Source organism: Pleurodeles waltl, chromosome 10 (assembly GCF_031143425.1).
Source record: "Pleurodeles waltl isolate 20211129_DDA chromosome 10, aPleWal1.hap1.20221129, whole genome shotgun sequence".
Taxonomy (NCBI): domain Eukaryota; kingdom Metazoa; phylum Chordata; class Amphibia; order Caudata; family Salamandridae; genus Pleurodeles; species Pleurodeles waltl.
The window spans coordinates 804,878,084-804,902,199 of NC_090449.1; the positions used below are offsets into that span (position 1 = coordinate 804,878,084).

General features: G+C 39.8%; 1 protein-coding gene across 1 annotated transcript in view; it reads right to left on the bottom strand.

The window, feature by feature from the left end:
• Window positions 1-24,116, bottom strand: part of DNAH11 (dynein axonemal heavy chain 11) — a 2,866,633-nt gene that overhangs the window by 2,155,796 nt on the left and 686,721 nt on the right. Inside the window, exon 13 of the mRNA XM_069211469.1 lies at window positions 1,559-1,663. Coding sequence (XP_069067570.1) covers window positions 1,559-1,663 — 105 coding nt within the window. The remainder of the gene's footprint in view (window positions 1-1,558; window positions 1,664-24,116) is intronic.

The window sequence follows — 24,116 nt, forward strand, 5'->3', positions numbered from 1 at the left end:
ATTGTATTAATATGCACATTTGTTTTTTTCATTTTGGTGTTTTGTTTTTATCGGTGTTTTCTAGGGCGACCTTTTTTATAATATTTAACAGTTGACTAAATGTAAGTGATTGCTTTGTTTTTTCCTAATGTTAACTGGAGAAGCTATTTTTGGTCCTGATGAAGCGTCAATGGATCCACCTGGACCATTGAACGCGAAACATGTCGACCCTTTGTTAGAGGTACCACACATTTAAGGATCCTCTAGTAGTGTTTTGAAAGCTGTTGAACATTGCACTCATTTCTTACTTTCCTTTGTGTTTTTAACCTAGGTCTTAATTTCTCCTATACTGATTCAATTTATGATATGAGTTTGAAATGAATAACCAATTTTAACTAACTTTTTTTGGTCTCCTGATTTTGGATTGGTGGTTTGTTTCTTCCTTCCACCAGTCATCACATTAGCAATAGGGCTGACAGCTCCCATTCTGGGAGCACGTCAGGCATTGCAGTGCCGGCCTGACGTGGAGCAATTCCCAATGATGATGGCTGTCATCAAATGTGATGCGTGCAGGCTTTTGCTCCTGAATACTCAGGTTCCCTAGGCCGTTCTCTTTTCCTTAGGAACAGTGTACTCTTTATTTGTTTGTGTCATTTTAACACCTGCTCAGATGGAAAATATGGCAAAATGAAAACTTTACTGCACCATTTTTCAGGTCTCCCTGCATCGGAACACCTCCCCCTTCATGCATACATTATGTCTGACATAGGCATAATGTGGCACAAGGGTTTACAGAGTGGTGCAATGCAAGATCTTTTCTGCTAGAACATTTGTGGAGTAGAAACGAATGCAACGCTTGGTAGTACATTTCAATCTTTGTGCTCGATAACAATTAAATCATGTTTATTGGTGTTGCCAACAGTTCCTTGAGTTCCATGAGTAGCAAAGGATGCACCTCATCAGTTCTACAGCCATATTCCTCATAATCTTTGCTATTTTGGGCAGAACATTTGTTTGCAAATTGATTAGCATTCATCTCCTGCCCTTCCCTTAATTCTACTGCATTAATTCTGATGTGACCGCTGAACAAATATTATTTCAGCATTTTCCTCAGCTGTCAAACTTTATTTCAGGTAAGAACCATAAAGGCATAAATAAAACCAATGAAATACTCCTTAAGGCAGATGTTGGAACATATTACAATACCGTAAGGCATACAGAATATAAACATTTTTATAAACCAAAATATGATCATGAAGTGGTATAAGTAAATTGCAATTTGCCATGAAAGGTTGATTTTTCAACAACCTAAATACATTTTTTAACCAACTGAAAAATGTGAATAGAATCCAAGAAATAAAATAGGCCACATTGTCTCAAACCACATTCACTCTTTAACCTTAACAGTCTGGATTTCCACTGATAAATGATACTCTTAAAAACATTTCGACTTTGATCACAGAGTAGACTTTATCAACATGATTAAATATTTCTGATAATACTGGCATTTTATAATCAAATGTGGTTTATTTAAATTTACACAAAAAGTATAAATGTGCAGTTAAAGTAAATTACCAACCTTCAGAAAAGTGTCTCTCTTCGAATAGATGTTCAAAGCTGTCCTTGGAATATGAGACTGGTTCAACATTTTGAGATATTTCACCTCCCTTAGTACGGACAACAACTGAAACAAAAATAAATAGAGTTACAAACTGTTGCAACTCTAATTTTGATTTAGTTTTGTGTCACACTTGTATGTGACAACATGGTTAGAAAATGAATGGAAGAACTCCTAACAACAACAATATTGACTACTAATAGGGAGCAATTTCTATTCATTTTTATCTGACTAAAACAGGATGTTAGCATTCACAAATGTGGGGGGTCCCAATAAATGAAACCTGTTTGATAGGATTTCGGGAGCTAAAGGGGTCAAAACGTAAATGATACAATGCCATAGAATTATTATTTTTTTAAAATCCAAAGGCGACAAGGTACTGTTATCAGACCTTATTACATACCAATAGCACTACAGGTGGCATCTTTCAAGAGTGCTTGGGAGCTGGAACTTAAAGTGGAAGTGAAAGAAATAATGAGGGGACCATTTCTGTAGGGCAATCTAGATAGTTAGATGTGTTGTAGGCAGAGAATAGTCTAAGCAGATTCTACATCTCTGGTGCCGCACACTGATCAAACTGTCATAATGGGAAGTGGGGATGCCAGACAGGAGCTGGTGAGGTTGTGGAGTGTGGGGATACTGTTAGTTACATCCTACAAGTGATTTAAGCTAGCTACTTATTGGAAATTAGTGTAGGAATCTCTTGACCAGCTATATGGAATTGAGTTCCTTTCCAACACTGCATTATCCTACCGGTTTATGTAACACGGAGAAGCTCCCCACTACATTGTAGCACATGACATTAGATAGTAAAGATCTGTTGACAATAGCTCCTCATTGAGGAAAAGAGGAGGCAGCAACAGTGCAACACTAGCTGCACAAAAAATACCCTTGCAAAATCTGATGGCAGAGGATACAAACCAGCTAAATATCTTCGACACATAGTGGGTACCCATGATATATTATTAACAACGTTTTACTGAGTGCTCACATGTCCCTAGTACGTTAAAGAAGAATGTATGATGCCCGATGAAAGCAGTCAAATCTCACAATTTCAGGTGAAGAAAGTATTAAGATTCATACAATATGTATTCAAATGGACCTGTGCAGTACTTTTGTTGATTTCAATACAATTGAATTAAAAGCATAGATATGGAAAAAGCTTGCACCTTTGACTGGATGTTTGTAGGATTGGAAGGTAATGGTTGGGTGGAGATGGCAACATCTGCAGGAGGCTAATAGTGGAGTTAGTGGGGTGGTTGAGAGGATGGTATTTAGCTGGAAATAGGAAACGGAAAAGGGCTGTTGTGCTGCTTTTTATAAATCAATAGCGGCTTCTATTTGGTGTCTGAAAAATACTACAATTTTAAGGTCTACCTTAGTAATGATTCACATTATGTAAAAAATATAAAGACTCCAGTATAGAGGTAACCTGGCAGCTAGAGGTTGAGGAAGTGTTGAGAGCTTTTAGTTTTGTAATTTTTATTTCTAGTTGAGCATGAACCAGGCTACAAGGGTGTCAGAGGCCTATACAGTGAGAAAGACCATAGTAAAGACAAAAAGTAGAAGTTAAAAAAAAATCAAATATCGTACAAGATACGAAAACACATACATTAAGGGGAAGTGTTATGTACATCAACCCGAAAGTGTGAGGGGGTTGAAATCAGCTGATAACATTTTTGCACAGTTAACACCTATATAGAAACAAGTAAAGGGAGATCTGGGAGGAAATACATAAAGGAAAGGGTGCATAACTTGGAGACAATGGAATGTTAAAGCTACAGTTGAGTGGGAGAGCAAAGGGCAGCTTTGGCAATAAAAGATATGCTATTGAGACTGAATTGATTTTGTGTTCCAAAAGAATTCCACTAGCTGACCTCTGCTGGTTAGTGATGTGCGTGACTAAAACAGAGATAATTGGATTGGTGATTCATTCAGGGGATGATCTCAGAAAGCACCCTGATCTTCACGGACCTAGTGGTGTGTTGGTCAAATGACAACAATATCCTGATGAGAACATTGCTGGCCATTATGGGTCAAAATGTAAACACTCTCTCTACAATTTGGTTGCCTACCAGCTACATATTGTTAGGTGATATTGTGGAATAATAGAGACTATCTCTGTTCTAGAGTATTCTGAAGTGATTGTTCAACCACTGTGGCTTGTACAGTGTCATGTTATATGGGTTGTGTTTTTACGTTCACTAACTGAGCACTGTGTTCATGATAGTTTCCCAATAGCCTTGCATCACTGGCATTTCAGGTACTCAATTTTATATCCTATTCTGTTTCTACCATCACCACTACATTACCTATATCTAAATCAACATATCCTCCTCATCCATCTAAACTCACAGGCATGACGGATGCTGCTTTGCTCCTTTACATTTAACTTATTCAAATGAAGATTTTTCTTTTCTCTCTCTTCTGCTTTGAGAAGTTGGTCCGCTGAATTTAGTTTTTCCCTTTCCCTGCACAGCAAGATAGGAAACCTGATGTACCTTTTAAGAGCAGCATAGAATTGGCATGCTAACACAGCCACTAGGTAATTATTTTTCAACAGCAGAAAAACCATCCAAAACTCAGTTTCCAGATTGCAAATAGCTTAGGGGCCGATTATAGGTTTGCCAGATGGAAACGTCTGTCTGCCAAACTCCCAAAATGGAAGTCACTGCAGTGCTGATGACCACCCCGCCGACCCCATTACGAATTTCCCACAGAGCTGACTGGCGGAAAGCAAGGTTTCTGCCGGTCAGCCCAGTGGGAAAGTTACAGCAACATTTTCACCAGCTCATAATGGAGCTGGCAGCAATGCTGCCAGATGCAGGGGCCACCAGCACAGCAGAAAGTGCACATTTTGAGGGTGCTGGTAAGGGAGACTCCTGCATTGGCCATGTAATACGCTTTGGCAATGTAGGGGCCCCTTGTGGCCCCCTGCATTTGTTCTCCGCCAGCCTTTTCATGACGGTCAGACCACCATGAATAGGCTGATGTAGAAAAAGGATCTAATCAGCAGGGCCGAGTCAAGTTTAGTGCCTCCCTGGCTGATTACAAATACGCCCATCATCAGCCCGTAATGATCACTGATCCTGGCTGGGATGGTAGTACATTGGTGGGTCAGTCAGCCATCCTCATATTGTGGTGGTCGAACTGCAGCCGCTTTCCAACTGCCACCCCAAGCCTGACAGTCTTCGGACCACCAGCCTTGTAATAAGGCCCTTAGATTTTGGTGGATTGGTCACTCTGTCACAAATTTGATGGATATCCTGTCCTCCTTATCACAGATTACTTATATCATAAGCACTTGCAATAAGGTGGACAGGATATCGGTCACATTTATGATGGAGTAACCACCAAACTGATTCATTCCCTTAGTTTAAATTCTTGGAGGCCTGAGTTATTATCTTGACCTTGGAACTTGACCCAAATTACTTTATGTAATTCTGCCTTAAATTATAAATAAAATGATGTGGTATGAATATGCTTAGCTTACTTTAGAACAATAGCCATAACACTATTATACATAAATAACCAGAAAAGAAATCAAACTAAAATCTGACTTTGCTAAATTAAACAAAAAACCCATTCACAGTATTACAAATACATCATTAAAAAAGCACACATAGTTCAAAGACAGGCACATAATATAATGCAACAACATTGCAACATAATTACAAATAGCAAAATATGAGCAAACTCAATACAACAGAAAGCCCACCCAACAAATAAATCATGTAAAAAAAAAAACAATAATTTATGGTACTTGAAGTCCTCTGTAGACAATATAACATCAAAAAAAACATATAGTCCAGCACAAATTGGAAAAAATAGAGCCCTGAAATACAAATAAAAACTATAACCCATCTAATATAGCCACATACAATCCAAGAAACTATTTTAAAAAAACACATTAAAAAGGAACAAAGTACTCAGGAAAACCATGACGAAAAATAAAAACTACAAAAATATCTGATTAAAAAGGTCTCAGTTAAATTTCCTTGTAAAAAATATATTAAATGTATTTACCATCCAAAAACGGAACTTCAACTTCATAAGAAACAATCTGCAAACTAAAACATAAAAAAACTCTTCTGCAAAACAAACATAAATGCTAACACAAGTAAAAATATCTAGCAATAGTTAAAATATAACATACTTTCTAACAATACATTTATAATAAGAATGGCATTAGCCCTACTGTTCACACCTAAAACAATGGCAAAGACCTAAATTAAGCTAAAAAATAAATTAATAAAAATACTATTCGCACTAACAATCTTCCCCCTCCTTACGGATATATTAAATACAGAAAGTAGATTAAAATTAAAATTGCTTTTACCAGCAAACAGTAACGAGGAACCACAACCTACAGAGCAGCAGAAATCCAGAAATGACAAAAAAAAGAGGATACAAGCTAAAGCAAAGAGTAGAAAACAAAACCTAGTATTGGAAATGAAAAATAACTCTTACTATGAAAAGCAATATGATTAATATATGCAAAAGAAATTCAAAAAAACATCCAAATGTGCTAACTGTGAAGGTGCCACGACAGTATAAAAACCGTCCTTGCTAAAGGAACTATATATATATATATATATATATATATATATATATATATATATATAAATGAATAATGTTAAATGCAAAATAAGTTACTGTTTGTAATTTAAAAAAATTATAAAAATTGAATCTAAATTGAAAAATTGAAAAAACTTTGTTAAAAATGAATGTGCATATAATTGTTAGGTGAAAAAGTTTATAAAAATGTACATGCACTTTGTTCTTGAATAAAAACTTGAATACTATGGTAAATGGTTAAAATTGTATTCATGTGAAAAGAATAAAGTTTATATTGTTTGCAAAAACATATAAATAGAATTTATTCCAAACTGAACAACTTCACCAAATGAAAACACTCATTTATGAGAATTACATTAAGTATTCCTGCTCTAAAAAAATCACATTGGGATAAGTGTTACACTTTGAACAGATTAGATTTACTATATGTACTCCAAATATACGCATACTATAGAAAGTGTTGTACTTTGTGCGGGGTACATTTATTATTCTACTCTAAAGACAACCACATATAGGAAAGTGTTGGGTTTTGAGGGGTTACATTTACTATTCCCACTCCAGTCTTGACTACATTGGGTAAGGTGTTGTATTTGTGAGGAAGCCAGGGTCACATTTACTGTTCCTACTTGATGAGGTGAGGTAACGGTTTGGACATTGAAGGGGGTAAAACTAAAGTGTTTGGGCAGTGGGGGTGGTAGATTTACGATTCCCACTCCAAGCATAATACATTGAGGATAGTGTTGCATTTTTACATTTGGCAGTGACACATTTAATATTCACACTTCCATCTTAACCACATTCTATTAAATCAAAAATTAAAATAAATAAATAAGTAATTATACTAAAAACTAACCTATCGTCTTGCAACTAGAAACATCTAAGACAAGAGGAAAATAATAATTACATAAATACATGTAATTACAAATTTAAATTAAACAAAACACAGTATTTAAATATGTTAACATTTACAAATTAGAAATATGTAAACATGATTAAAAACTAAATTCAACATAAAAAACAATGACATTTTTTCACCCTTCTTCAAGTATACAATTTTTAATTAAAAAAAATATAACTCCAGCTACACATTACACATATTAAAAAAATAAACATCACTTTTACACAGAAAACAATACATATATAAAATAAAACATTGAAATAATATTTAAAAAAAACAAAAAAAGATTAGAATTAAAAATAAATAAATATTTATACTAAAAACTAACCTATCGTCTTGCAACTAGAAACATCTAAGACAAGAGGAAAATAACAATTACATAAATACATGTAATTACAAATTTAAATTAAACAAGACATAGTATTTAAATATTTTAACATTCACAAATTAGAAATATTTAAACATGATTAAAAACTAAATTCAACATGAAAAACAATTTGACATTTTTTCACCCTTCTTCAGGTATACAATTTTGAATTAAAAAAATATAACTCCAGCTACACATTACACATTTTAAAAAAACATCACTTTTACACAGAAAACAATATATATATAAAATAAAACATTGAAATAATATAAAAACAAACAAAAAAAGATTGAAGATTAAAAACACTTCTCAACAAATTCCCCTAAATCCTAAAATGTTTTTGATCAATATATACTTGATAAAAATAAAATAAAATAAACAATAAACAAAAACATACTAAATGCTAGTTTATCCAATGATATTCAAAAAACTCAATACTGAATATGACAGTATTAAAAAAAAGAAAGATACATGAAAAACAGCACATTCTTCCCTGCAATAAACTATCCAACAATATAAATGCCATCATATTACAGCAACAATAATATTACAAACTCACAATACGTTTGACAAAATGTTAATGTTGTGCTCCATTCCCTAATATGTAAATATAAATAAAACATTTCAACAGAACTATTTCTCAACCTTCTTAGTTACTTTCCACTGAAATACCAACAGTTATTGTTAGGAAAAGAAAGACAGCAGGCGTACAACACATCCATTAATTAAATGTATATGTGGAAAGACTTGGTAGGCCTATGTAGCCTGATGTTTTAGAGACTACCATAACAATTTGGGCTTCACCAAAATTGTGGAAGGACCAAAAACACTAGATTTAAGGAATAGAATATCTCCGTTGAACACCAGAATTAGCAGTTGCTTTTTGGCAAATAAAAGCAGAAACAATTAATGTCCTTGATATCAGTTGAAATTTATGAACAATTTTATTTCAAAAACATCACTGTTACAAATCTCTTATGACAGTGCATCAGAAATGCCCTTCTCAAAGGACAACTGATGTGTTTCATCCTAATTAACCTTACCAAGGTTACAAAACAAATGATTAAACAATGCAGAAAGATTTCATTCTACAATTCTAAAAATGGAAAATATTCATATGTGTGATCATCACGATGCATACATATAAAGCATGTCCATCAGTCAAAACCACTTGAAGATGAAGCCAGAGCATTTATTATAAGTCTCCGGTGTGAATATTGTGAGGGTGGGTTTGGGGAAACAAAAGCATTTTATGGAGATACTCTAAAAAAAGAACAATAAGGCATTCAGAAAAGTCCTGCAAGTATAAAAAGTAACCAGAAAGAATACCACATTAAAACACATCAAAATGTTTTCACTAAGGGCATAATTATGAGTTTGGCGGTTGGAAAAACCTGACTACCAGACCTGAGGTGAGGAGACCAACATCAAAGTGATGGTATCCCCACCAGCCCTATTACAACTTTCCCACCAAGGTGGGAAAGGTGCAGCAGCATTGTTCCCGGCTTGTAGTGGAGCAAGCAGCAATACTGCTGCACGCAGTTGCACCAGCACAGAAGACAGCACGTATTTCAAGGGTGCTGGGCAGGCATGGCCCCCTGCACTTGTTCTCCTCCAGCCTTTTCTTGGTAGTGGAACAACCATGAAAAGATTGGCGGAGAACAAGGTTTGTAATCAGCAGGGCAGCACCGAGTAGATGTAAGGTGCGCACATTAAAATGGACACATGTCCACTCAATTGTATGGTAAGCTAGCACAATTGAACGCCATCCATGTGAGGACTATGTCTGGGCATAGAACTCCGCTCTCCCAGCGGAGTTTGCGAAATTCAGGCACTCCACACTACACAATGGAGTGCGGAGTTCCCGAATTCTGCACTCCAGTGCGAAGCAGGGTTGGCTTGCGCTCACAAGATTGGGTTTTGGCACTCTCTCAAGAGCACGGTGATTCTCCTGGGCTTCTAGTGAGCGTGTGTGAGACTTTGCGTTCTCTTGCATTGCTTGCAGCTGCTCCGGCTCCCAAAATGAGGAGCTCACTTCTGAAGTAGATTTTCTACTCTAGAGCCACTAAATCTAGTCAAAGACACTTTTTAACTGGATTTTCTTCTTCAAATAGACCAAGCAATTTGTTTTTTAGACTGAGAAGCCTTTTTGTTTTTCAAACAGGAAGTTCCTCACCAGCAGGCTCCTCCCAGTGCTTAATCTATCCCCTGATCACTTTTCACTTGGATTTCAAGGTGGAAGGATTAACTCTGTTTATCTCCTGGATATATCTTTGGATTTAAGGACTTTGGGCCCTACTACAAGTCTGGGGGTCCAAAGACTGCCAAACTCAGGGTTGAGGTTGGACTGCAACGGTGCTCTGACTTCACATTACAACCCTGGAGGTCAGAGTGCTAAAAGACCGCTGACTCTGCCAGGATAGTTGATCCTGACAGGATGACATCGGTCATGGTTGTAATCAGCCAAAGTGGTGCTGAAGTCAGAACACCTGTGCTCATTCCAATCATGTTCTCTGCCAGCCTTTTCATGGAAGTTTAACAGCCATGAAAAGGCTGGCAGAGAACAAATGCTGGAGGCTACAGGGGGGGCCCCCGTATGTTCACAACACTTTCATGGGCAGTGCAGGGGCCCCCCTCCATAGTGCCATCATAAAAGCTCAACGTCTGCACAGCAGACAGTGCACATTCCGAGGATGCTGGAGGGGCCCCCGTGTGACAGCATTGGACTCTGCTCCATGCGCCACCGAATCCAATGCCACTGCAGGTTTTCCATTAGGCTGAGCGACAGAAACCTTGTTTTCCACCAGTCAGCCCACAAGTTCTTCCGAGCACCAAACTCGTAATCAGCCCCATAGGTTTTGTAAAATCACACAAGTAAGTTCTAAAACTATTGAATAAGGGTGTTGTTTGTTTGGTTGGACATGCACCAGTATTTCATTGAACTTTGTATAGTGGTGGGTAGCCTGGAGTTTAAGTATGGGCCAAGTTATTTATTTTGTATTTCATTGATTTTTCACCTTTTGTAAAGGACAATTGTTGCACAGCTCAGTACCTTTTCTACATGTTTGTAACATTTGCAATGTTATTTTAGTATGTGGCCTAAATTTCCAAAGGGGCATTTAAATCAGTCAGCCCAGGCCAGTACTAGCAGCCATCAGTGCATGAAATAAATCTTTCAGTGGTGTATGTTTTTAAAACTTAATATAGGGCAGGGATGGCATTTGACTAAATCTAAAATGTTGGCTATTGTTTGCAATTTATTTTTTGCAAAAAGTGTTTATGTTGTGGGATAATAAATTAATATTTGATGGCATTGGACGATGTTGTTTGACCATTTGGCTGGCATCCATTTTGTGCATGCAGCCAGTGTCCCTTTGCCAAAGACTTGCATGTGTTCTTTGTTTACCATGCCTCTTTACGCCTTGTTTTTGTTTGACCATATGGCTGGCAGCCATTTTGTCTATCCTGTCAAAGTCGCATGCCTTAGGCTTTCATGTGTTCTTTGTTTGTCACGCCTCCTTGCTCCTTGTTGTTTGACCATGTGGCTGACAGCCATTTTGTGCATGCAACCAGCTTCCCTTTGCCATAGGTTTGCATGCGTTCTTTTTTGTTTTCCTTGCTCCTTGTTGTTGTTGTTTGACCATGCGCATGGCAGCCATTTAGTGCATGTAGCCAGTGGTCCTTTGCCATAGGCTTACAATGTGTTGTTCTTTGTTCCAGTTGAGCCTTTTTGTTTGATCATGTGACTGGCAGCCATTTTGTGCATGCAGCCAGGGTCCTTTTGCCATAGGCTTGCATGTTTTCTTTGTTTGTAATGTATCCTTGCTGTTGTTGTTTGACCTTGAGGCTGGCTGGCAGCCATTTTGTCCATCCTGCCAGTATCCCTTGCCATAGGTGTGCATGTGGTCTTTCATTGCCATGCTTCCTTGCTCCTTGTTGTTGTTGTTTGACAATGTAGCTAGCTGACAGCCATTTTGTCTATCCAGCCAGGGTCCCTTGCCATAGGCTTGCATGTGTTTTTGTTCTCCTTGTTCCTTGTTGTTGTTGTTTGACTACGTGGCTGGCTGGCTGCCATTTTGTGCGTACACTGTGCAGTCAGTGTGTCTTTGACATAGGCTTACATACCAACATTATAAATTATTGATCATTTGTTTTTTAAGTTTCTATTTTTTTTTCCTATTGTAAGTTTTACATTTTCATTGTTAATTTTACTTTTTTATGCCATTTTTTATTTCATTTTTTTTTATTTATTTTTTTACTTTTTACTTTTTCATGTTTATTAATTTTTTATTCCTTTTTATTTCAATTTTTATATTTTATTTTGTATTTCTTTACTGATTTTTGTACTTTTTTATATTGATTTTTTATTTCTTTTTTCTTTTTACATTGTTTTAATAATTTTCTATTTTTTCGCTATTTTATTTTTATTTTTAATTTCTTTTTAATTTTAATTTTTACATTTTATTTTTTATTATTTTTGTAATTTTTTTATTTCATTTTCAATTAATTCTGCATTTTCCCTTGATCCACCCATCTGATCCCATCCATTCCTCTACCTATCCATTCACCAAAGACGCATGGCTGCACTACATCATTCAGTTTGTTTCTTAAGTGTAATTCAATTTCGTCCAGGACACCCTGGCTGTGGAGCATGGCAGACAAATGAACAGCATGATTCATTTAATGCTTATTCCATTTCCCCGGGACCACTTTGCCGCCTACGTTATTTAATGGATTATTCCATTTACCCATGCACCTCTCTCTGACTACCCCAGGTGTCTCCTTTAAAACAGATGGTGATAAAGCAAAGTGCTAGATCAGGCTGTTTTGCTGTCTGGTTTGAAATGTAATTTTTTATGGTGTGGTCTGGTTTGCCTTAACAATGTTTGATTAAATAGGATTATTACATGAGTAATCAACCGCACTAAGATTGCATTTCTCTATACTATTTTTAACCTGCTGCGACAATGCCATGTTTAACTACATGTTTTTCTTGCTTGGATATTTTTAGGTGTACAAGAGAAGAGACCACACATCACCCACAGTACTGCCAAAGAGAAGGCAGTTACTTCAGTCCGCAGGCACCAAACTCTTTTGCTTGTGCATTTAAGGGCCACTGCCAACCTAGAGCTTAAGATGGCCCTAAAGAAAGTTGTTTCCAAAAAAGTGGCCAGTGAGAAGAAGCAGCTTTCCACCAGTGGCGTGCCTACCGACACCTTTTTCAGGAGACTGTGCCTCCCACACTGGCCTACGTGGAGGAACCTGGGAGCACTCCCGTATCAACAGCACCACCCCAACCCAAGACCATATCTGTCAGTCAGACAGCCTCTGCAATCATGGCGATGTCAATGAGCAGTGGTGTTGAATTGGATTTGTCCCTTTCACAAAGTAGTACCCAATCATATCAGGAAACAGAACAAAGTGGACAGCAGCCGCAGCCAGATCTTCCAGGAGTTGGAGCAGAACAGGAGGTCGAGCTTTCTGTTGAGCAAAAATCTCCTCCTCTAGAACCTAGGGCTCCCAGATCTCCAGCAAGAAAAAGGAAGGGTACTACTCTACCATCTTCTCCAAGCACCAATTCTGATGACGATGATAGGGACCTGGAGTGGACCTTGGCAGAGTCCGGGAGATGCCAGGAGAGGCAAAAAAAAGAAAAGTTCCAGAAAGCCTTAGAATCACTTTTTCTTTTGTGAAAGGAGTGGGATTCATAGTTTGTGGCTGCCTTCTGCCAGAAATGGAAGGTTCCATGCCAGACCTATTTTGCCAGATATGATAACCCACTAACTCTCTGTTTAGCTTTTCTTTCAATAAACTTTACAGTCATGTATAACCCTTTGATTAATCCTGTAGTTGGAGTGTTTTTTCCTACCACCTGCCACCCTGTTAAGAGTTAAGATGCCATATTGAAAAAAGCAATGCAGTAAGAAGTCGACGACTCCCTGGCCTCATCTATTCAGGTAAGAAAATAATTATGTATTGAAGTAGTTAACTTGTTTAGTAAGTAATTATAGCTCCTACTAAAGAGGATGCGGTCTCACTTGTCTATGTGTATCTAGGTTTTTTTAATGTAAAATAGGCAATGGCAATCATCCACTAGTGATCAATATAGTTCAGTTCAGTTGCACAGGGCAATAGAGCAAGGATAACTGTATAAATAACTGACATACATTTTTTTAATCAGATTACACTAAAAGACAGCAGTGCAAACAAAGACACCAAAATAAACATTTGACTGAAGCATTAACTAAAATAAATTATCCCTTTTATTATTCGACAAATGACAACACTCACCCTTTCCACCCACAACAGGCCCACCCCTCTCCCCACAGATAGCCCGTCCCCAAGTCAAATGAAAAGTCCAACTTGAAGTCAATCAAACCCGGTTCCCTCTCCACCCACGTGACCCTCCCACAATTTTTTATTTTTTAAAAAGGGTCTTAGTAGGGCGCATGCAAGTTCATAGTAAGGTCCAGATATCATTAAGGGCCGCCTCAATGCGTGTCACCCAACGGTCCAATCATGCAAGGTATGAGGAGGGGGCAGAACTGGTAGAACTGAAAGGGGTTGATGGCTGCCGGCTGCAATGGTGTTGCTGGCACTACTGGGAGGCTGGAGGCTCTGGCAGCTGTCTGGAGGAGCTAGGGCTGGCAACCATGAGTTCTGCCTCGGCCTACTCCTACTCCTCCTCCTCCTGGATGTCTACGAGTTACTAATATTAATTTCTGATGTCCTCCAGCCTTTGCTGCTGGAGCCGGGCTGCTATCTCCTGGAGAACTGGATGATGACTACCCTGGAGTTGCTATAGCAGGAAAGAAAAAGGAAAATGACCAATTATAAACCATGCTCTGTTCAAACAATTTTTTAGAAAACTACAGTGGCACAGTAGAAGTAAATTGCTGGTCCCTTAGGGCCATTGGAATTTGATGTGGCTGATTATTTATGAATCACAGGGCCATTCTTTCCCCCACATATGCCCCACTGTAGTTGAGTTGATGTCAGAATGTCAAAAGGGTAAAATGTGAACTGGCATGAATCCATCTAGGAAGCCATGAAATATTAACTTATACATCAATGTGGAGCATGCCAAAGGGGATTTTAACATTTTTGGGGTGGGTAGGACAGAACTTTGGAAAAAATAAAGTACTGAAATACTAGGAGGTGACAGAGTTGGTACTGGAGTCGAAGGGAAACACCTTTATAAGTTTTAATGCATTGACAACTTTGTAAATGCTGCATTAACAGAAGCAGGTGCACTGCAGTTACGTCACAGTAGCACTGGTGACTAATGGTAGGGGCGTATGACCATGATGGGTGGGAAGATACATATCTGCCTTGCTTTTACTACAAGGAGTAAAGGAAGAAGACAGAAAATTAAAATATCCCCACTTTAAACCAAAGCTTTAAAAACCATGCAAACCAACCAAGCGATTTAGGTGAACAGCAGACAAGTTCCCTCTCCACAAGTGAACAACGAATGGGATTCCCTGACATAAATAGACTAGCTCAACCAGGGAATAAAAGCTAGGAAGTGAACCAAAATAAAGAGATACTTCATAATATTAATAAATTATATTCATCAACAACAATCATTAAATATATATCAATATGACTGATTATGTAGGTCTTGATAAATATATGTACATCAGAACAAAAACATTTAAATTATATCTTCAGTCTAGGATATATCAATAATCTCATATATATCTCTATAAAATATTTAATCATGAAATCTTAAAGTTATATCAACCATATATGATTTTATTAAATACAATAACAAAATATACAAAACCTAAAAAAGACTCCAAATAGACTCAATCACTCCACATTCATACTAAGAAAAGATACGCTTAAATATATATAACAAAAGACCTACAAAAATACAACCAAGAACTAATCATAAACTTAAGTAGACAAATATTGCATGCCTATGTACACACAAAAATATATAAAAATAGTTCTAGAATCTGATATTACAACAATTCCAATTAATAATACAGAAGGAACCCAGAGCCTATGCGTGTTTCGGTAATCCTCTTATATAGAGGCTACCTTCATCAGGGCAGTTCTCAACCATCTAATCCAATATTGGTGTAGACCCAGTAACCGGACGATCTGGCGTCTCAATGTTCCGAATTCCAGATGTATATCACAGTGATGGATGATATCTGATATAAATAAATATATACATAACTGTATAAATAGTAACCTTGAATGAAGGGAGTCCAAGAGCCCATGGCCGAAAGGGCATAAGCTAGAGTGCAAATACACCAAATATATAAGACCAATATATATGAAAACCCACGTGGAGTTAGAATAATAACTACTGCCTGTGGGTATAGAGTTATAACACCCAAAAGTGACTAAAGTTACAAATAAGAGTGAACAAGGGTGACTGACAAAGATGAAGAAACAGTGAATTTGAGAACAATAAAAAAAATAAAAAAGAAAGAAGAAAAGAAGAACGCCTAATAGAGGTACCTGCAGTGAGGCGATGATATTAGGTCTCTCCAATGAAATGACCATAGCTCAAAAGGGAATAAGAAGAATAACTTTCTCGGCTATTCACTGTATTGTAGAAATAGAGATGTAGAGATATTATCTATCAGGGAAGACCAGGATACCGGTTAGAAAAAACAGATATGAAGAAATTCAATAGCATTTATTAGAGATCTACATGGTTATTTAGAGTTATTTCACCTTCGAGCTATTGAAGTGCCTCCTCTGCCCGAGTCTTTATTTCTCCCAAATGGGTAGAGTGCAGCACGCGCCTTGTATGTTTCATAAATCTTATGGAAAAAGAGACAGACACAAAGAAAACATTCTTAGAGCGCGATGTCTTTATATTTAAACTAAGCGTGTCAATTTCACAATAAGAGAGGGCAGTATGTAATTCCCTCTCCACAACAGCTCCCTTACTTCTTCTTGGTCCAAGCAATTACACAGTCATCTTTCCATTAATCAATTCTATTTACCCTCTGATACCCACCATTTGATCTAAGCTTGCACGCTCTCATCCACTGTTTCACTTTTCAAACCCAGCCATCCATATTTATCTACCGGTCCATCCATAGACTTAACTATCCAGTATCCACCCTTTCAAACATTCTGCTTTCACCAATCCATCTGGCATTTACCGATGTATTGTTCATTACCATCCACCCATTCCTCACCAAAGGATACTCATTCACCCTTCCTTCATCTACTGAGGCATCCTTTCACCTCTTTCATCTATCTTCACCCACCCATACATCGCCTATCATTCACCTACTTTGTTTTCCTTTCACCCACACATCCTTTCACTCATATCCCATTTCACCCATTTTTTCTTTTAGCCATCCACCCTTCGCTTTTCCAGCAAACCGTCATTTTTAGCCTCCATTCAATCATTATGACACGTTTTTGTCTACTGATTTGCAGAGAGGAGAGTCCATTAAGATTAAGACCTTAATCCTCACTGCAGCTGCTCAACCACTTGCTTCACAAGCAATGTCCTTGCAGTTAATATATTAGTAATTGTCAATGAGCAAGAGTAATATGACTTACCAGAGCCTGTCTCCATTGCAGCCGGTTCTCCCCTTCGATCTCTGCTGTGTCCAGCGTGCTGGTGCTGCCGCTGGCCCGTGACTGCAGACAGGAGGAAGTCAGGTACAGAAGAAACATGCAAATAAATAGATAAATGCAGAGATGATAAGAATTTAACAACTGAACAAAAATAACAACAAATAAGGTAGATAGGCACAGTAAGACTAAAAGAAAAATTATTTGAAATGAGTAGAGGTGAAAAATACTAATAAAAGTAAGGAAATAAAAATAAGATTACAGAAGGACTTACTGGGGTCCGCAGATCCACCAGCATCTGCACTGGTGGTGGCACTAGAATTAATGGCACCCTCTCCTTCCTAACGTGCCTATGCTGTTGCCCTCTTCTTCCCCTGGGTGATGAGGTAAGAAATAAAGAGGATAAAAATAAAAGACTAGTGGTACAGTTAATCTCCCCCAAAAATGTTTTTGACAAGCAGAGGCAAATACAGTAAAGTTGTTTTTTTCTATAGCAGATTGCCTAGTATGATGGACCCAACTAGAGATGACCTATTACTTTTACTTTCCTAATTCCTAAACCTAAGTCCTACTCCAAATCTTCTAAACTACATGCCATATTATTTACATACTTTTGATACAAGGCAGCATTGCAAGCCTTCTTGCAGAGCTTCTCTGCAAAAAAAGAAGGGGGCAGGAATGTGCTATATCTACAAAAGACATGGCACATTCCTGTCCTCCTTTTCCCCTGCGTTGGTGCAGAATGGGCTACCATGAGCCAATGAAGGTACATCGCACCATGCTGCAAGGGTGTTTACGATGAGGATGATTGCTTTTTTCCAGGAAGGGACACCTTCCTTGAAAAAACTATTACAAGAGGAGTTTTCCACCGTAACACCCATGACACACCTCCCTGTTGTCAACATAGTGACTTGCATTGTGGAACAACAACACATATACACAACAAAAAGTAAGTAACTATTACTCACCAAGCCCAAACACCTTGATGCCCAGCAGGCCGAGTAGGTCCTATTCCCGCCCAATGGTACATCAACTGCTGCTGGGTATGCTGGCACCCAGTGTGACTACGAGCCAGCTGGCACACCCTTCCACTAAGCAGTTGATGCTCCTGAAGGGTGTAACCAGAACTAGACCTGCTGCCTGCTGTCAGCATGGAGGGGAGATGGTGCTGGACAAAAGAACTAGTGCTGCCACCTCCTTCTCACTGAAGATGGGGCGAGGCTGCACCCCTTCCCAGTGCTTCCGCCCACAAGGGAGGTGCCTGCTGCTACCTTGATCTGCCATGGTGCTGGGTGGGGTGGGGTGAAGAAGAGGCGAAAAAGAGGATGAAGAGAAGGAAGAATTCTGAAAAATATACAAAAATAAAAAAAGTCACAAACAGGGCAAACATTTTAAAAAGTAAAAATATAGATTCAGTATGAGAGGCTAATAAAATCAATACAAATGTGGGGTAGATTTATCAGGAGGGTGGAGGATTACAAGGATAAAAATGGGATGGAAAAACAGGCCCATCACCATAAACAGAGTGAAAAACAAGATGGACGCAACCTCGCAAACCTCAGTGGTGCCATTCAAATGTGATTTTCAATGTGATTACATAGGTCACGTTGTGTTTGACATCCAATGCTATGTGAACAGGATTCACAGACAACTCCGTCCGCTAGCTGAACTCCACATAGCGCACCAGAGTATTTCTGCAACTTCAAAGAGTCCCGCATAGTACGACTCCACACACTCTGTCTACCCCCAGTGTGGACAAACAATCCTCTAACTTGCACACATTAAACAAATGTCCAATTTATATTGGGGGGCAAATGTAACCCAATAGATGTTGACAGTGGTCAAGCCAATAAGAAAGTCTAAAGTCAGATATTAACAACCTCAGCAAATGGATCATCAATAAAGGTGAAACGAACACAACTGTAGTCATACCTCACAATTTATTCATGGATATCACAAAGATAGAAAATGAATGGCAGGATCAATGTATAGCAAAGCAAACAACTGAACTTTATTTACAAGCCTCCAAAAATGGTGAAGAGGCCAATGACCAGTCCTTGATAAAAGGTCTGGTGCACACACTGCTGTGCCCCACAACTTGCTTCAAATATCACGGTCATAGAAACCTCCACAGGAAGGGGTATTTAGTGAGCTTTCCAGGCACCGCAATGATCACCTTTGGTGGAGTGGCTTTGGGTTTGTATGTGTGAGTTTTGTCTTCACTTTGGGAAGGGCTGACTTCTTCTTGGGTTTGGATTGGGTATGTGAAGTCCAGGGGGTCTGGTGTCACAGGGGAGGACTTGGAAGTCAAAGGGATGGGGTGGGTATGGTCGGGACCTTTTTGCTTTGGGTGTGGGTTCTACAGGGGTATGGGCAAGAGCAAACATAAAACCTTATTTGAGAAAATGGGGAGGGGAGGATTAGGGGTTGGGAGGTTGAGTAAGTGCTTTTGTGAGTGTGGCTTTGGGTGTTGTTGGTGCTGGTGTGTGTATGTCTGAAGTATGTTTGTATTTAGTTGGTTTCTTGAGTGTGAGTGTGTGTGTGTGTGTGTGTGTGTGTGTGTGTCTGTGGTCGTTTGCATCAAATGGTGGGCTGTGTCATGGATGTGATGGGTATGGTGGGAGTGGTGTATGTGTATGTGTGGGTGAGGGTGGTGTCTGTAGGTATAGTGGGTATGATGGCTGTGTGTGGGTTTTCAGATGGTGTCTGGAGATATGGTAGATGGGATGGTTATGTTTGTGGGTGTTGGGGTGGCATCTGTTGGTATGGTGGATGCTGTGTGTGTGCGTATTGGTGTGGTGTCTGGAGGTATGGTTTATGAAGTAGCTATATCTGTGGGTGTTTGTTTGGTATCTGAGGTATGGTGGATGTGATGGTTGTATCTGTGGGCATTGGGGTGGTTGTCTATGTGTGCAGGGGTGATGTCTGGGGGTATGGTGGATGCAATAGTTGTCTCTAAGGGTGTTGGGGTGGTGTCTGGGGGTATGGTGGATGTGGTAGTAGTTGTGAATGGGGTGAGTTACTATTGATTGCTTGTGTGTATTGTGGTATTTATGTTTACGTGTGCTGCTTGTGGCTGTTGAGGTGTGTATGTGCATATGTGTGAGTGTGGTTTGGACAGGTATGGGAATAGGGAAATTGGATGGGGAAGAGAAAGGTGGTGGGGAGGACGATTGTGGGGAGATAGAAGGCTGCCATGAGGGAGGATGCCTAAGCCTGAAAAGATCTCTGTAGGGCAGACACAGCGCTGTGAATGCCATCCAGGTATGTAACTATCTGTTGGAGTGGGGTGCCCTGTACCTGAATGGCATTCAGAAGGGCAGCCTGACCCACAGACATGCTCTTCAGGAGGTTGATAGCATCCTCACTCAGGGCAGCAGGGGGCATGGGGTGAGGTGCCTGGCGCATGGGAGATGGCTACCCTCTTGTGGGAGCGGGCCCAGCCAACTTGGTGGTGAGAAATAGGGAGGGTGGAGATAGAACTGGGGTGGTACACAAGGATGAAGTAGGAGCAGATTCTGAGTGTTCTGTCACCACTAGGGAGTGTCTAATGGAGGCTGACTCAGAAGAAGATGTTGTGGAGCCAGTCTTCTCTGCAGAACTCCTCTCACCCTCTGGGCTAATGGGTCCCTCTGTGTCTGATGTCTCATGACTGGAGGTACCATGGCCAGCTGCTTCCCCACTGATGTTGGCCCTGTCTCCTCTGCTTGCCTGTGATGATGCTGAAATGACGAAGACAAATAGGGTCAGCCCATGTGCCTGAACACACTTGAACAGTTTTGATTATAAAACATTAACATAATGGACACTAACCCACATCCACAAGGTCCTCTAAGTGCCTCCAACATTTGCAACACCACATGCATGCATGCTACATGAACTGTAAAAATTTGCACACAGGAAAATCAGAATCACAGAGAACTTCAGTTAAATGAGTGAAGTTGTCCAATCACAATACCCGTGGATCAAGTAGGAGACCATGTCACCATGAATGGCTTGGCTCTTGTAGCAACCCTCACTAACCTGTTGGCGTACAAAATAATGGCAATACCAAGGACATTCTCTCAGATTCCACATAAGGTCCTGCAATCAGCAAATGTTCTTATGAGAAAATACCACATCATGATGAAATGATGGGCAAATAATCCAGCTATGTTGCAGTAAGAAGTACAGCAGCCCGAAGAAGGTGACATTGAAACACCCATGTCACGCTATAAAGTCACAAATGGTAATTTCAGAATATGTACATTGTCAAAATAGTGTAATGGAAGTTGTAATAATGTTTTTCTAGATAACACATCTTGCACAGAAAAGTACAATGGAGACAATCTGGTCAAAATGTCTGGGAGATATGTCATCAAATATCCACAGCACAATGATTCAGCCAGGCTTAGGGAAGTCGCCTGTTTCAGTTGGTACTGCTGAGAACACCCTTCTAACATTACATAACAAAAAGGCAATAGTCCATTGAATGTTGTTGTGGCTCAGGGAATCTCCAAAATCTGAAGAGGGCCTTTAATATGTTTCTCAATGGGAAGGCACACCTCTGTACCTTTATGTCATGCAACCACAGATTCCATTGGATTACTGAGTGTACACACTCACATATGATTTCAACATTTCTGCATGCCACTCCCTGATACATGTCAACAGTCAGGTAATAAACCTTCAACAATTGTCATGTGCAAAGCACTTAGCCAAATGATTCAACATCAATGGCAAGCAAAATCCACATTGTAAGTAACTACTGTGGGTCTACCTGTCATGTCTGTCATTGCTTATGCAACTATTCATAATAAATGACATGGAGTAACAGGTTAGGGTATGTTTGACCCAACAAACAATGTTGACACACTTTTTTCTGTGGTACCACATGAACTGTAAACCCATCATATGAAAGTATTTTCCAGGAGATTTTGGCATGCACACATATGTGATAGAATCAGATATCATCCAATTAAGACACATAGATCATGTATGGAACAGTAGAGGAAACAATACTACAAAAGTACTAGGTACATACGCTAACATATAGGCAGAAATACTGATGCCAACAGTGATGTTGCCCAAATCATTTAACTTTACATTTACTTCTTACCATGGGAAAGTATTGCTCAGTGACTGCACCCAAAGGACAATGTCTGCTATGTCACATGTATGATGGCCACCACCATATGAAAGACAGTAGTGAGGCACCAACACTCTTGATACACTTAACCCCTTGCCTGCCAAGGACGTAATTGTTATGTCCATGGCTGCGCCTGTGAGGCACCATGGACGTAACCACTGCATCCATTGAACAGCCCTCGGGAGAAGCTCTAGCGCTACCCCTGAGGGCCGATGGCCAGGGCTGGAAGGGGAATCCCGATCGCGCGCTGACATCATGAAAGGGAGGAAAGACGCAGTGGAAGCCATTTGCTTACAGTGCGTCTACATGGAAGGAGGTAGGTTTTACCTCCGGGGGAGGAGGGGTGCCTGTAAAAGAGGCATCGAGGGAAAGGAAAGGGTTTTCCTTTCCCTCGATGTCTCTTTGAGCATTCCTGCTGCAAACTAGACACCAGGGAATTAGTGTGTGTGCGTGTATGTTTTTACGGCATCAGACAGCAACCCCTTAGGAAAGGATCGCTCTCCTTTGGGGTGCAATGCATTTTTTGCCATTTCTGATTGGCCTAAAAATAAGGACAATCTGCCCCCAAGGGAGGCAAAAAGCCACTAGACACCAGGGATTGTTTTTGCTGTTTGTTTTTTTGTGTTGGGGGTGGCCCCTTGGGCAAGGGTCGCCCCCATGGGCCCAAAAGCACTATTGGGCAGTTCTTCCCCCCCCCCTCGGGGGCAGATCGGCTTATTTTTTTTAGACCTTTCTGCCCCCAAGGGGGGCAGAATCCACTTAGCGCCAGGGATCATGTGTGTGTTTGTGTGCTTTGAGTGGGGGGGTGGCCCCTTGGGCAAGGGTCTCCCCCAAAAGGGGCAATGTAATGCAGGCCATTTCTGCCCCCCTTGGGGGCAGATTGGCCTAGTTTTTGTAGGCCCATCTGCCCCCACGGGGGGCAGAAACCATGATGACGCCAGGGATTTTTTTTTTGTGTGTTGGGGCGCCCTCTTGGGCGAGGGGCGCCCCCAAGGGTAATAAAAAGTACTATTGGGCAGTTCTGCCCCCGTGGGGGCAGATCGGCATTTTTTTTCTTTTTCAGGCCCCTCTTCCTTCAAGTGGGGCAGAATCCACTTTGCACCAGGGATCATGTGTGTGTTCTGTGTTGGGGGTGGTCCCTTGGACAAGGGTCGCTCTCCAAAGGAGGCAATATATTCTATGGCATGTCTGCCCCCCTTTGGGGCAGATTGGCCTATTTTTTGGGGGCCATCTGCCCCCAAGCAGAGAACAGTAGAGACAAGGGAACATTTAAAAGTGGTTAGTGGTGGGGTGTTTGTCAACTGGCGAAGTATTTGCATTTATGTTAATAACAGTTTATTTCTTCTTTTTGTTCTAGTTCAAAGCTTTTGCTTCCTTTGCTGTGGCTTGTTGCAGTTTTGGCAGTAGTTGTCCTGCGGTGTGCGTAGTTGCATGTCTTAGGAAAGTAAATAAATTTACTCCAAAGGAGTATTGTTGCCATGCAAGAATGACATGTTTGTAGGTGGTGTACTGAATGCAGGATTGTGTGTGAAATTGTCTTTAGATTTATGCACAATGATTATTGTGTTCTCTTATGTCTAATTTTCTTTTTTTATCTTTTTAGTGGGATATCATTGGTGATTGCTGTGGCTGTGCAGAGTAGTTGCTGGTTAGTCAAGCTTTTTCAGGCAAGTGAGCGGTATAGTTTTGGAGTTTATAACTCTTAGTGATAAAGCTACACTTTGTTTGTTACTTATGTTACACAGTGCTGGTTGTTGGTGGTGCATTTGTCCAGTTAATTTTTGCAGGAAGGATCATGTTTAGCCGTACGATGACCGCTCAGCAGGTTGTTGGCGTGCTTTTTGAGTCGTCTTCTGACCATGATTATGAGACTGACCCTGCATCTGAAGCAGAGGAGGAAGTGCAAGATTCTGGAAGTGAATTTTCTATCAAAGAGGAATCATCTGATGATGAAGCCACTCTCAGTGCTGATGAAGGGCTGTTTTAGAGG